General features: G+C 47.1%; 1 protein-coding gene across 1 annotated transcript in view; it reads left to right on the top strand.

The window, feature by feature from the left end:
- FAS (Fas cell surface death receptor) overlaps positions 1–15981 on the top strand; it is a 258748-nt gene that overhangs the window by 89668 nt on the left and 153099 nt on the right. Inside the window, exon 3 of the mRNA XM_086921941.1 lies at positions 1832–1957. Within this exon, the coding sequence (XP_086778067.1) occupies positions 1832–1957 (126 nt within the window). The remainder of the gene's footprint in view (positions 1–1831; positions 1958–15981) is intronic.

Here is a 15981-nt window from a genome sequence, read left to right as displayed (position 1 = left end):
GGGACGGAACACTTTGGAAGCATTTTTTGGTTTCATTTCCATTTTTAAAAAAAAAATTTTTTAAATTAACGAGCACCGAAGGATTAAAGAATCTACCAAATTATTCTCTGGATCTTCAAACTTAATTACAGATCCATTTAGACTGTGGGAGTTTGGTTTGATTTACTTTACCTTGATCGTTTAAACGCCTTTCTTAAAATCGTTTGCTGCCAGCCTAGCGCGAAGGTTGTATTCATCTACTTTCTTCCCACACGCTGCACAACGTTTGCCTATGAGGAGCCTTGATTGGTTTTTTTACAAGCAGAGAGGTGATTGGATCAATTTGTTTAAACGCCACTCCCCTTTACCGGTCTCGGAAAGAAAAGAGGTGACTTCTTCATTTTATCTCCAAATCGGATTTCACGAAGAGGAAGTTATCTCTGGTCTGAGTTTATTCATCGGCAGTTTGAAACTTTAAAAGGAAAGAAGGTGACTTTATGGTTATATTTTTTTCAATCGGATTTCAGTTATTGAATGAAGCATTTTTTTTTAAGGAAGACTCGGCAACCTCTCACTTTTAAGTGAAGAATTCCTTCTTCAGCAATTCATTTGAATTCGTGACTGTTTTTTTTTTTTTTTAAATAATACAGTATAAGTTTAAAATGTTATTATGTGTGCACAAGGTTATACGCTTTCTCCACCCCAGAGTTACTGGGCAGCAGGAAGTTCTCCTTGCATGCCCTGGATTGAGTGGAAAGCCTATTTTCTAAATTATATTGAAACCTTAGATGCAAATGGTAAAATGAAACCCCCAGAAAAGAAAGGTATTTTTCTACATTGCTTGGGACCTGAAGGTTTAAAAGCCTTCAATCAATTACCTGCTTCACAAGCCAGTGGGGATGCAAATGTTTTTGAAAAAGCATTATTTGACTTTGATAAATTTTGTTCTCCAAAGGTGTGCATAGGAATCTCGAGGTATAAATTCTTCCAAAGGAAACAGTTAAGTGAAGAATCTGTTGACAATTTTGTTTCCTCCCTTAAAACTCTAGCCTTAGACTGCAAGTTTGGAAATTTACAAGAGGATCTAATCAGAGATCAGGTTGTTATGCATTCATCTAATGAAACTATACAAGAAAGGTTGTGATTAATGGTGATGAAAATTTAGATTTTGTTGTTGCCATTGTTAGAAAAGCTGAACTTTCGTGTAGGAGTGCACAACAAGTTAAAGGGAAAGATGTCTCTGTAAGTAAGGAAATTGTCTCAAAAATTAATTTGATCGTGACTCAACAGTGGGGGATGCAGAATTGGAGCTCAAAGAGCAGAGTTGGGAAGAGGAGAACTGAGATAGGGAGGGAAAATACTCCCTCAGATAAACTGCAATTAAAGGTTTTACATTAGCGATGGAAGAATATACGCTAGCCAATCAGAGCATGATGGGATTGCAACACTCCTAAGTGGAACAAATACAAGAATAAGGAGGAAAGCCGTTGAATCAAAAGCAGAGATAGAAAAGAAACTACCCTGTGATGAGTAAGGTTATGACCAAAGTCCACTAGTGTGTAGTATTATCCACAATAGGTGTTTGACCACAGACAGATCTGTCTGCAGGTGAGAGCAAAAAGACACCTTGGTTGCAGGCTAAGGTCATTTAATTCAACCTTGATTCACTGTGTCCTGAGGAGGTACAAGTTTTATTGTATTCTATACATTTTGATGAAGGAGCCACGAGGAGCCAACAGGCTTGTTTAAGATGATCAGATTTTAGTTGCGGGTTTGACTTGTAACGTTATAAGAATGCTAGCTTGTCATTTGTGTATTGCTTTACAATATCTCTCTCATAATGGCCTCACAGGTACTCATAAAGTTTCGGACTGTACAGAGGAGCATGGGAAGCCAGAATGTTCACCGTGCAGAAAAGGAATAGAGTACTTCAGAGACCAAGAGTGCCACCGTTGTACCGTATGCGATCATGGAGAAGGTGAGTTTACAACAACAAAAAGTAATACTTCCAGCCCCCGCAACCCTATTCAGACACTGAAGGTTGAAGAACAATGTCTGATATGAAGCTATGTGTAGCAGCTAGCCATGATGTTGAAAAATAATTTGAAAGCACTGCCAGAAATTATGATTTTACAAAAGGCACTTCTGCTTGGAAATAAGGGGTCTAAGGGTGATATTGCTGCCCCTTGTAATGACCAAAGCTTCAACTGTATATCATTGATGGCCAATCACCCTTCCGTACCACATGATGCTTTGTCCAAACCCGCCGCTGGTAGAGGCCTTTTTAACAGTTGGCGCCCATCACCCTGGACCATTGTCCAGTTATTATCTCGAACTTTCTGCTACCAGGTGGCACAACTGGCACTGCCACAGATGCTCCCTTTTACCTGGCTGCTCTCGGCTAAATGAATGCCTCACAGGCCTCCAAGCAAAAAGATATCCTGAACTAGTACTACCACAAACTACAGTTTATTAACGAGATAAACTAGCCCTCCCGATGTCTGGGAGGATTCTAAGGTACGATAAAGAAAAATGAGAGCCGTGGGAATATATTTTGCTTCATATCTTTTCATGCATACTTACGTACTCTCTGATCCTGCATAGAAGAGCTTATGCCTTTCACCAGGGACAATGACCCGGTACGGCTCCTCACAGGAGGACACTACAGAGCTGAAAACAATAACACGTTCTATAAGTCCTTGCAGTAGGTATATCAGGTATGAATACAAACCTTGTAGCATGCTGGCATAATTTCTTTAAGGCTCACCTGCCTCTCCTGCTTCTGCCCCAGTCACTCTACAGAAAAGGGCCTGACATAGTTCCAGTGATGCAGCCTCTCCTCCCAGCATCACAGTCCGTATGATATGTTTTCAGTGTCAAAACATCCGCATGGATAAGCAGTCTGCAGACCTGTTTTTAAAAAACCTTTGAAAACCCTCATGCTGGCTTCCAAAGTTACCATTCTTGTCCATTTTCTAAATTGGAAACTGAAACCCTGTCCCCTCAATCTGCACTATTAATATTCCCATTGTAGTCGACCTTTTACTGAGTGAATTTATTTAACCTTGGAAAAGAACAACATGATTTTATAAAAAAAAATGTCATCGCTCATATTCTACAGGGTCGGATTTCTTTTCTTACCATTATCTAAGCTATGACTTTTGATACAAATTTGAAACAAATTTGAAGCAAAGACGTGATTCCACTTGGTCACAGCGAGCCAACACACCGAAAAGCTAGTGGAGCAATCGAAACAAGACACCAAAACGCCCATGTTGCTGCTGAGCCTTTTGTTGAGGTTAATATGAAATAGCTTAAGTTGGCGAAAGACGCATGCCAATAATTCATTCCAGGCATTGATCACTAGGTTTCAGCATGGATAAAACACTCTTTAAATGGTGTGCTCATCATTGTAACTCTCATTCTCCTGGGAGAGACTGACATAGTGTCTGCAACATTTGTTTGCCTGTGGATACTATTGACCTTAGGCCATGTTTATGAATTCACGGAGAGGTGGTTGATACTTATCACATAAGGGGTCGCGTTAAAATCAAATGCTTGTTGTTTCTTCCATCTGAAATACTGTTGCCATGTGTTCCCATTTTTCCGGGCTAGGCTAGAAAGTAACAGCGTTTACACACTTTTGGGGTAATTACAGATGTCATTTGCCACTTCAGTGCTGTTTTCGCATCTTTCCCCCCGGAGTTTGTTTTTGCTAGTGAAATCTGTTTGTGAAAAACGTATCAAATTTCTGACCCCCGGTGTACCCTGTTAAAAGCCTCATAAGAATATACGTGTTGTATAATTTAGGGCCTAGTATCTCGTTTTACCCCACCCCTGACTGCCTTTTATGCCTATGCAGAGTTTATAAGTAAATGGAGGCGAGTTTCAACCAGCTGCAACTATTTCAATTTCACATCCATTCCATGGGTGACTGTGCAAAACTGATTCAGAACATGAAGGTTTCTGGAAGGCCTTGTTATAAAAGTAAATCTTTCTAGGTGTTTCTTTTCATTCACAGAACCTCACTAGAGATGTGTACTCGGTAGCAATGCCTTGGACGCCTCACTTCCCTTGCCTTTTTTTTGCAGAAAAAAACCCAAATTCATGTATGTCTGTATTGCTGCTCGTAGTTCATTGGCATCAGCTGTGTACCTTTAATCTTTGCTGCTAGTTATAGTATATTTTGTTTGTGGTAGTTGTCAATTGCTTTTTTTATCCACCTCTTATTTGTAATAAAGATATATTAACAAAAATGGGCTCAAAAAGTAGAGAGATCGTGCCTAATAGCATTGTGCTGAGGATAGTTAAAGGAGTCAAGTTTCAAGTTTTTTCAAGTTTATTTATTATGATAACGGAACTCTTTATGAGGTCCACATAAAAGACAAAATATACATACAAAATTGATTAACACATAAAATGTCGATTATGCAATAGCAACAAATAGATAACAAAGAAAAATTACCATCTTAATACAGGGCCAAAAAACATTTAAAGAAACTGTACAGTTTAAAACAAAACATTTCATTTGGTGGATTAATCAAGGCCGCCTGAAAAGAAGAGGCTGATAAAATGTTGAGTTGTAGGCAAATTGGTCTGAACCATCTTCGCCTAAAAGGCATCAGGGCAGGACAAACAAAAATGACATGAACCAAGTCCTGGTCATACATCTGACAAAAATCACAGAGTGCTGAGTGGCCATACCATCTGGCATAAAGAGATTTCAACGGAAGCAGGTCCTGTCTTATTAAAAACACTAAGCGTCTAACTCAATGAGAGATGTTCCAGTGAGTGTAGGGTTGAGCTTTCCTCAAAGTACAGGACTCAACAACAGGTGTACAGTCTTTTTTCAACAACCGGAAATCTCTATCCTGTCTAAACCCCAGTTCCCATGTGGAGGACTTCAAGGTGGTTTTTAATTGAAAAGAGGATAAAGAAAATAAAATCTCTTTATCCAGTTTCAATAGGGCCACTGCATATCTGAAATTTTTTACAATCAAGGAATGGTCATTAAAGTTTCCCAGCAATTCATTTTTTATGAGATGTCTTAAGGTATTAGATTCACTTTTTGCAATACTTACAACCCAGCGTATAATGCTGGCCAAACCTTGAACCCAGCTGCTGCGTAAGCCAAGTTCCTGTCTCAAGGAAGCAGTAGAATTTGCTGTGCTAACAGATAGTAAACTACGCAAAATTTTTCCTTCCGAGGAGTTTAAAAAACGTCACTTTTTTTGGTCAATTAGCTCTATTCCGTATAATAGGGAGGCAGGTACTTTCGCTCTGAATACATCTAGTAAAATAGAAAAATGCCTTCTACCTGTGGCTTTATACAAGGATACTAGACTCTTTCCCTGTGAGATAGCCTTCCGGGAGTTATTGTCCATATGCGCTTTGTCACTTAGATTACTTGTGACAATTTTACCAAGGAAGGTATAAGACTTCACAATTTCCAATTTTTGGCCCCCCACTACCCATGGAAAGTTAGGGAATTTAGGTTTCTTCCTACCAGCCAAACACATCACTTTACTTTTTGCAGTGTTTATCAACAGATAATGGTTTTCAGCGTATTCACAAAGCGCTTGCAGGCGATTATTCAAGCCCTTCGGGGTAAGATCGAGAATCAAAATGTCATCTGCATACATAAGGCATGCAATCGGAACGCCCCCCAAGGTCGGGGCAATACCAGAGCAAGCTGAGAGTGCAAGAGGTAGATCAACTGTATAAAGAGAAAAAAGCAAAGGGGCCAAAAGGCAACCTTGCTTTAACCCGTTGGATGTGGGAATTATTTTAGATAAACCTTGTTCACCTCCCAGCAGAACTCTGCACCAGGTATCTGAGTAAAGGGCGCGGATTAACTTAATGAGAAAAGGGGGCATCCCTAAATCAAATAACTTTCTCCACAGCAATATTCTATCCACTTTATCAAATGCGGTGGAGAAGTCAATAAAAGCGCCATATACCTGCCCACCACGAACTTTCACATATTTTTCCGTGATAACCTGCAGTGCCGTCAAGTTATCTAAAGTTCCGTGCTTTTGCCTGAAACCCGTTTGTTCAAGAGGCAGGATTTTGAACTCAGTCACCCATTTGTTAATTAAAGTGAGAATACATTTTGCGAAAACCTTACCAATAGCATCAAGCAAGGCAATTTGACGATAGTTTTGAGGAAGGTCTCTTGCCCCTTTTTTATATAAAGGAACAAGGATACTCCCTTTCCAGGAAGGGGGGACTATTCCGCTAGAAAAGCAAGAAAAAGGAGTCAGTATTTGTATTTTTTAAATGTATTGAGCGCATTATATCAAAGGGTGTTAAAGCGCTAGCAAAGAGTAAGGGCAACTACAAGAGCGGAGATCAAACCTATGCATCACAGAAGGGAGAAAAGCCAGGTTTCCAACTGCTTGCCAGTGGCAGCATGCCAGTGGGTGGCATACTCCACAGCTTGAGCTTGGCAATGTCAATCCGAAAGAACCCCACCCCCAACCTGGCTTTCTGCTTCTGCTGCCCCTTTATTTTGATGAAAAGACACCACTGAGAGAAAATTGTATTTCAAAGCTAAAGAGAATCCAAGTTGTAGAGTTTAGTGGTATAGCCTGACGTGTGGTCCTCATCTCAATGTATGCAGCATCACACAATCAACATGTCTGTTACAGAAACAGTACATTTTCATAATTTAAATAATGTTATGCAATCGACTAGATTCTAATGCACAGGCTATACATTGATCTCTTTCTATACAACTGCCACTTTACCTTACCACTAACACCAGCTCTGCTATCAAAATCACTTGTCAGATAATCGTGCATTTCCCAGTGTGTCAGGGTAATTCATTTGCGACCCTTCTCACTATGTCATCCTGGAGGATGTGTATCACAGCACACACCTCCATCAAATACCTGCGAAGAAAACACGGTAGCAGAAAAAGTCCTTCCCAGCCATGAAGTGGTAACTCTCCAGCTTCACCTTCTGATCCGTATGGGTTGAAGCAGGTTTGTCACCCTGAGTACTTCTTATAAACGTTCTCCAGTGCAGATGATTACGCGCCTCTTTACTAGGTGGAAAACTCCATGTGTGAGGGTGCGCTGGAACTTGTCGTCAGGCCTCTCTGTGAGAACAAAGCTCGATAGGCTGTAACCCCTCCCAGACGTGCAAGTGACCCCCCTCTGCCGGCAGACTTCGTGCACCTTAACGATCCTTCTATACCGGGTAATCAGAATCAGAGACTTAGCTGGTGCATAATGGCCGCAGTTTATTTTGAAAGCATGAATCATAAACATCACATTTCCATGGGCATCTGTACAGTCCATGATTTCCGCACTGCATCACATCTATACACTTATCACCACTCTGATGCATTGCTCTTTACACTCCTTACAGCACTTCAGCACAGTCCCCTGTGTGATGGCCTCCCTCCTTTGGTGCTTAGCACTTGGGGCCTCACGGCTACCCTTGCTACCGTCAATTTGTGTGGGTGGCCGTCTGGCCCGACCTGCGCTGCAAGTGCCGTGTCTGCCTGCTGCTGACCTCATGCTGTCCCCTCGCCTGCTCCCTCAGTTTCCCTGCCTAGAGGTATCCCAAGGACACTGTTTTGCGGCTCGTTAACCCAGGCTAGTGTGCTGTCTTGTCTGTCTATTTTTTGTGCTGTTTCCGCTTGCTCTTTCCCCAACTTTGTGGCAGCGACGCCCGCTCTTTGGTGTGGGTGGTGTAAAGTTGGCGGGCACTAGACCTGCATATTAGAATAAATGACCACACTGATACAGTTAGGTATGACGCAGAATTGAGCCAGGGCACGTGCCCTTTATATTTGCAGCGTCACCTGACCGGTGACGCCTGTGGTGGGTGTGTGTAAAGTGTGAGGTACAACAAGCAGAACACTAGAACATAGAAAAATCCTGAAAGGCTTTTGATGTCAGAAACGCAAAGGATGCACTGCCAAATGTGGACGCACCGGGTCGCCGTGTTCCTGTGAGGGAACACGGCGACCCGGGAGTACGCGGTTTCTCTGCACTCGCACTCGCCAGATTTTCGGCATTTTGGTGTCTAACTAATTGAGTTCGTACCCGACTCCTGGCTTTTGATTCTGCTTGACGCCATCTTTAGACCTGAACTAAATTTTGCTAAGATTGTTTAACTCGTCACCTACATTTTTTGATGATTACTCCACTCGTCACCTACAATTTTTACCGCTACTCATCTATGTGACCTTCCGCTATGGAATACAGGGTGTGGAAGTCACTTCCCTGTTAATTTTCTGCCAAGGTTACGGGCCCGGCTGGGTCGGAAGTATCAACAGCTAAGCGACCTCCTGGTTCTGATACAGCCATATATAACCCTGAGGATTCGCATAGGCAATGAAACACATGCCGGCTGGCTGTCTAACACAATAAAGGATTCCATCGGACTACTCTCCCACTGGTGATCCCTACAATTTTCTGTCGCTTTATTTCTATGTACATTGTTTCATGACTGTTACATAACGTTATAAGAACACTAGAACGTGACCAGCCGGACACTACAGTCCTACATTCCTCCCAAACTTTATTCAAAATCAAAAAAATCAAGTCCAACCTGTGGGAGAGAATAAACCAAAATAAAGCAAAGTGGCCAACACTTCCACTGAGTCTCTTTAGCTGCTTGCACAGTTATAAACTATATCAGCAGCGGGGACCACCAGTTCTCTTGACACAGGATATGGGTTCCTGGGGGGGTCTAGTCCTCCTTGGACTCACGAGGTGGAGGTGGACACCAAAGTCTCTCTTACTAGGCCATTCTCTATGATGGTGCAGGTGGAGCGGGTAGATGTAATATTTTCCCACTAGTCAGACCTGGTTTTCTTGGTGTTCCCACCTGGGGAGCATTGCTTTTCTCTCAGAAACAGTGGAGTAGTTGCAGGACATCCGTCTCACTGGGATGCCCCTCTCGCAGGTGTTCCCCTCTCACGGGATGTCCCGTAGACCCTCTTCACCAGGTTTCCACTGAACTGGGTGCACTTCGTAGTGCCGCTCCAACGCCACCGTCTGTGTGTGTGTGTGGAAAAGACGATATGAGTCCCACCTTCAAGTCCTTAGCTCCACCTGAAGGGTAGTTGTTGGCTCCTGTCTTTTCGCACAATGTCTTCGTCCTTCCGGGACCTGCAGAAGAGCGGCTGTGGACCCATCTGTCGTGGTGGGACCCTCTCTCTCACTGGCGTCCCTGAGGCCTTTGCCCCTGAGAAGCCACAGTCTGTTGTGGAGCGGTTGGATCCTATTCTTCCAGACGGCCGAGCAGTCTCACCGTCCAGTCACCCGTGCGACTCCAAAGGTAGATGTTGCGAATGGTCTAGCCTGCTAGCCACTGCCGTCACTCGGTGTTCTGCAAACTCGTAGATGTAGTATGCGTTTCTCCCAGTGCCACCGCTGTTCTCCAGGACCTGTGCTCCAGTGAGTTCCAGTGTTCTAGCACGTGTCACTTTGGCCTTCTGGGTGTGCGAGTTGTTCTGTCACACGCTCCTCTCTTCTCCTTTCTTCTTCTCACACTTTCATCTTTGCGTCTCTTCTCGGTGGCGTCATGCCACTTAATTTTCTCTTTTTTCTACTTCCAAGTCGCAACTCGGTCTGGTCCCGTCTTCTCGCTTGACATCACTGACCAGGCCTCCCCATGTGACCTGCACTTCACACAGCTCTCCCTGGTCCGGTCCTAACCCTAGGACATTGCATTCACTTTCCTCGGTGACTAGACCTGTCACAGCGACCTTCTGACTTCCGGTCAATATTGTCAGACTTCTCCTCGGTCCCATTCACGGACCTCCTATTCATTCTTCTTGTCAGACCTCTTGTCAGGTCTCTTCTCTCTGACCTTCACTGGTCATTTCGCTCTCTGACCTCTGGTAGGTCGCCTCCTTCGCAACCCTCTGGCGGGTCGGCTTCTTCATTGCGACCGTCTGGCAGGTCGGCTTCATCCTTGTGACCATCTGGCAGGTCTGCTTCATCCTTGTGACCATCTGGCAAGTCGGCTTCTTCCTTGCAACCGTCTGGCAGGTTGGCTTCTTCCTTGTGACCGTCTGGCAGATCGGCTTCTTCCTTGCAACCATCTGGCAGGTCGGCTTCTTCACGACCTGGCAGGTTAGCTTGACAAGATGAGTCACGCCATGTGACCACCTGGGACCTCATCCTTGCAGGGCACTGGTTCTTGGGCTTTATATCCGTACCGTCCGGGGTACCTCTTCGGGGCAGCTTTTCCCCTTGCGGTCTTCCTTCTTCTGGTTGCGGTGGTGACCCTTCGCCACTGGGCGCGCATGCTGCACACTTTCTCTGGTCCCTTTGGATACTTACTGCTTGGGGTGTAAGTCTCTCTCGCCCTGGGTCACTTGCTGATGGGTATTTGCTTACTGCCTTCTTGCATTAGCACGACAAAGCCTTGGTTTTTTTTCGCTCTCCTGCCACCACTTGTTGGGCTGCATCAGCTGTCCTGGTGCTGCATTACTATCATCCTGGCACACAATTGCCTTCCAGTCCCAGGGCTCATGTGGTTTTGGTGTAGTCTCTGCTGTATGCCTTTTTCTGTTCCACTGTCTTTTCTTTAGGGGGGTAATTCAGCTAACTGGCCACTAGATGGCAGTGTATCCTCATTTCAATAAACTGGGCCCTGGCTTCTCTCTTCCTCTCATTTGGGTGTGCCGGTGCGTGGATTTCCTCAGGACCTCAGCTGCTCCTCGGCGACCGTCCATCACCTTCCTCATGCAGCCCAGGCACCTCGATCACGGTAGGTGCCACACAGGCCCGGCTCCAGGAATTTTTGTTTGGGTGGGCCAAGGGCGCATTTGGGTAGGCCACTGCGGGCTCAATGTGTCGCTTCTGGAGGTAGCCTACAAATAAAAAAAAACTGTACTCCTGCGTGTGATAGAAGGGGATAACAGGAGATTCAGGGCCCTCCATTATTTTCCAAATCTCTTTCTAATCGTTAACACTCTCCAAAAGTGTTTTGATCCCATGTAAGGTCCTTTTGATGGGCAGAGGAGGTTTCTGAGGTGGGAGTATCAGGCAAGTAACACTATTCAGCCTGCCTCGTTGCCAGCCTTCAGAGAGAATCTCTCTTCATTATTACCTCCATCTGACCCCAGACTCTGCAGTACACTCCCTTCCAGGCCTGATCATCAATTTTCTACAATCTCTCTACCGTGCATCTTAACTCACAGCTAACCTTGGTCCCCAGCCCCATATCAGGCACCACCTGGTTTCATTCTTCATAATCCCACTAAAAAGATTTATAAAATCACCTTCAAACTGAAAACCCTGAATATATAAATATAATTAGCACACACTTTAAACTATGTTACACAGTGGCCCTAATGACCCAACTGCTAATTAAATAAGCAAAAACATTACAGGGTATATTATAGCGCCGGTGCAAAAGTATTTATTGGTGTCCCACCACTGACCTCTTACTCGATAGACAACTTTACTACCACCCTCCAACAGTGCACTTCATCTCTCCTTAGCCCCTTTCAGTCATGACCTCCTCATCAGACTCCCTCCCTACCTGCCCCCCACCAGTGTCCCTCATCACTCCAAAGCCCCTCCCCATGACCACCTCCTCAGACTCCCAAACAAATACCCTCCACCAGTGCCCCTCATCGCTCCATAACCCCTCCCCCCATTGACCTCCTCCTGAGTCCCTCACTGCCACCCTCCACCAGTGTCCCTCATCGCTCCAAAGCACCTCCCCCATGACCTCATCGGATTCCCTCATTGCCACCCTCCTCCCAGACTCCCCCACTACCACCCTCCACCAGTGCCCCTCATCACTCCGTAGCTCCTCCCCATGACCTCCCCCTCCTCGGATTCCCTCATTGCCATCCTCCAACACTGGCCTTCATCTCTCCGTAGCCTCTTCCCCTCATGACCTCCTCCTCAGACTCCCTCCACCAGTGCCCCTCAGCGCTCCATAGCCCACCCCATTACCTCCTCCTCAGACTCCCTCCTTACCACCCTTCACCAGTGCCCCTCATCACTCCAAAGCTCCTCTGCCTCATGACTTCCTCCTAAGACTCCCTCCCTACCACCCTCCACCAGTGCCCATCACTCCAAAGCAACCCCCCTCATGACCGCCTCCTCAGACTCCCCCACTACCACCCTCCACCAGTGCCCCTCATGACCTCCTCCCAGACTCCCCCACTACCACCCTCCACCAGTGCCCCTCATCTCTCCGTAGCTCCTCCCCATGACCTCCCCCTCCTCGGATTCCCTCATTGCCATCCTCCAACACTGGCCTTCATCTCTCCGTAGCTTCTTCCCCTCATGACCTCCTCTTCAGACTCCCTCCCTACTACCCTCCACCAGTGCCCCTCAGCACTCCATAGCCCCTCTCCATTACCTCCCCCTCAGACTCCCTCCCTACCACCCTTCACCTGTGCCCCTCATCACTCCAAAGCCCCTCTGCCTCATGACCTCCTCCTCAGACTCCCTACCTACCACCCTCCACCAGTGCCCATCACTCCAAAGCAATCCCCTCATGACCGCCTTCTCAGACTCCCTACCTACCACCCTCCACCAGTGCCCATCCCTCAAAAGCAACCCCCCCTCATGACCGCCTCCTCAGAGTCCCTCCCTACCACCCTCCACCAGTGCCCATCATCACACCAAGCAACACCCCCTCATGATCTCCTCCTCAGACTCCCTTCCTACCCCTCCACCAGTGCCCCTCATCACTCCAAAGCAACACCCCCTCATGATCTCCTCCTCAGACTCCCTTCCTACCCCTCCACCAGTGCCTCTCATCACTCCAAAGCCCCTCCCCCATGACCTCCTCTTCAGACTCCCTCACAAACAACCTCCACCAGTGCCTTCCATCTCTCCGTATCTCCACCCCTCATGATGCCCCCTCGGATTCCCTCATTGCCACCCTCCAACAGAGCCCATCATCACTCCATAGCCCCTCTCTCATGCATTTTATTTCTTGTATAGCGCTACTCGTAGTGTAGAGTATCACAGTACTGTACATCACACACACATTATGCAGACACAATGATTCATAAAAGTATCGAAATCAGCCTATAGGGAATGTCACATAAGCTAATGAGGATTACCAGGTGTAGGAATCACATCTCATCCATGCTGCTGGGCAATATGTATTAAGAGGGTTGGGTCTGGAGAACCACAAACACAGGATTTAAAGCATATCCCAGTGGTTGGCTGTACTGATTAGAAATTATATCTGCCCAAACTCTGTATTGCAACATTAGAATAATGAAATACTGGGAAAATTCGAACTAACTAGCAATACAAAAAAAAAATTCTAATTATACCATTCTGGTTTGTATACACGTCTTTGATCACACTGTCCTATGTATCAAAGGATCTCTGTGACAAAGGCAGTAACCCACTGAGCTATCCACGTTAACTACAGTTCTATTGCATTTAAATACTACAAACCAAAAAAAAAGAACGCTCTCCAGCAAGATCAACAATCCCCAAGGTTATTTGGACATTTAGTTGTGCATCCTGCAGAAACACTCATGAATGATACCAACGATTTAAACACACGATGTAAATGAAAATGAAATAAACACGGCGTTCTAAGTATGTCTTTCTCACAGATTTAAAAAACACAATAGCCACACATTCTCTTACCTGCTCCTTACGAACTCTGTCACAGCCGGATCGGCTAAACAAACAGCTCAAGGGGTCAGGAAGGTCAGGAAAACGAAACGGCAAAACAAACTCCTCTTTACCAGCAGAAAAGAATTAATTATCCACAAATCCAGTTCCAACGAAAGGCTTTGTCCCCTTCGCAGTGCCCCTAATGTACCTGCACGAGTCGGCGGGGACACATCCCACCTGCCTAATAGGAGATGCGTGATTGGGGGTGCGAGCCCAGGCCCAATCACGCAACTCCTAAAGAAAGATAACGTTCGAAGAACGTTTTAACTTGCAGTGGCCATATTCTGCTGGCCTTGCTGACGTCACTGCCAGGGCCAAGGGTTATGTTTGGGTGGGCCAGGCCAAAGTTTGGGTGGGCCCGGCCCACCCTCTAGAACCGGGCCTGGTGCCACATGGTAGATTCTCATGCAGTCTCTTGACACTAGACTGCACTAGGACTTTACAGCCCACTGGCGCGACCTAGACTTTTGTGCCTGCCGGCCATGCGCTCACTATCCCCGAGGGCAGGGCACTAACATGGAAGACTGCTTTTTCAGCCCACACGCCGTTGGAGGCCCTCTCAGTGGGCAGCAGCACCTTTGCATATGGCTGATTCCCAGGACACGCACAGGCGGCGGTGCTCACAGGAGGGCTCCGACTTGCTTGCAGTGAGTTTTAGTTTTAATTTCTATTATATATTCTGGCAGCCTGTTGTGGTTGAGGGTTCAATGCTGCGGCACTTTAGTGCGCTGTTTACAGGCAGGCCCTCACGCGGAATTCTTCCTGCCCTGGCCATTTTTCCACTGCGCCGGGGGTCTCGGGTCATGCAGGAGGACACACTACACCGTCAGTGCATGGGGAGGGGCACCTCTTCCCCCTCCAGACTTCCCAGTTTAATGCTTCAGCGGTGCTGGCCGCACACAGTCACTCTGTGCAACCTCCGCCCCTAGCAGCAGGTCCTCTAACCTTACGGGCTGCGCAGGGGATTGGGGCTGCCGCCTCAAACTTTTCTGTGCGCCCGGCACGCCTCAGCACTGCGGCGGGATGTGGAGGCCGAAGGCTGCCCCCAATGCACATACTGCCGGAGGCCCTTTTCTTCATCCCTCCCTCCCCCCCGCAGCAGCTTCACTCAGTTCTACGCTGTGCGGGATGGGCTGGAGCTGGCGCTGGCGCTGGAGACTGCTGGCTCTCTTCCGGGCAGTTTCTCTTCCTCACGGGAGAAGGGGAGTGGGCAGCTACTCCACTCTCCCTCCTCATCGCGGTAGGCTCACCTTCTTCCTCAGATGTGGGGTGGGCTCCCGCAGGCTTCCAGCTGTTCGGGGTCACTCTTGTAGGCCGGTGGCAGAGGCATGCCACTGCTCCCTTTTCTCGCCCTGCAGCGGTTCACCTGCTGCAGCCTACTGGTCGGGCATCAGTCGGCCTCACGGAGGTCTGCGGCTGTGGCCATCGTAACAGCAGTCCAGCCTTGCACGCCTCTTCGACTGCCATCGCGGGGCTTACTTTGTGCCAGATGGCTCCGCAGCAGACTCTTTGATGTGGGTTGGGCTCCCGCTTGGCTCTTTCACCCCCAGGTTTCTTCACACGCCCCGCCGGCTATCTGGCACGTCCTCTCTGGGGGTTCTTGCGAAGCAGGCACGTCAGGTGCGAGGTAGACTCCCAAACACCTCCTTCTGACCGGGGGCTCTTCCCACGCCCTGCGTTCTATGGGGCGCGTCTGGCGCAGGGGGTGCCCTCGACACGAGCAGCACTCTCCCTCTTTTTCCAATCTCCTAGGCAGCTGCACGCATGGGCACAGCCCCTTCATCGCCAATGTAAAGTTGGCGGGCCCTAGGCCCGCATATTAGAATAAATTACCACACTGATACAGTTAGGTATGGTGTAGAACTGGCCCAGGGTACGTGCGCCCGGCCCCTTTTATTTGCAGTATCACCTGACCGGTGACGCCTGTGGTGGGTGTGTGTAAAGTGTGGGGTAAAACAGGCAGAACACTAGAACGTGTCCAGCCAGACACTACAGGTGGGTGGGTCAACTTCGATCGGTCACGAGTATGGCTTCCTTGACCTGGACCCTTTCTTTTCCCTTTTTGCCCTCTCCAAGACCCCTAGCTGATTAGTGGGTTCGAACTCCGCCGGCCAATCCCCTGCCCCCCTCCTTCTTGGTGCCTGGCTGTATGGCCAGGGACTTCCGGAGGACCCCCACCCTTCCGTTAACCAACATAACATTATTAACAGGACGTGAGAGGGCTTTCTTTGGAAGGCGGGGGATCTTTTGACCCCCCCGGCCGTATTTATTAAAATATACAAAATAAATCAAAAATTGAAATAAACAATATTTACACAATTACGCAGAAAATGTTAAAATTGATATATACAGGTATTCAGGTGGCTAA

The sequence above is a fragment of the Lissotriton vulgaris genome, chromosome 5, assembly GCF_964263255.1.
Source record: "Lissotriton vulgaris chromosome 5, aLisVul1.2, whole genome shotgun sequence".
NCBI classification, from domain to species: Eukaryota; Metazoa; Chordata; class Amphibia; order Caudata; family Salamandridae; genus Lissotriton; species Lissotriton vulgaris.
Note: the sequence above shows the minus strand (reverse complement) of the source record. Positions and strands in the feature narration are given on the sequence as shown.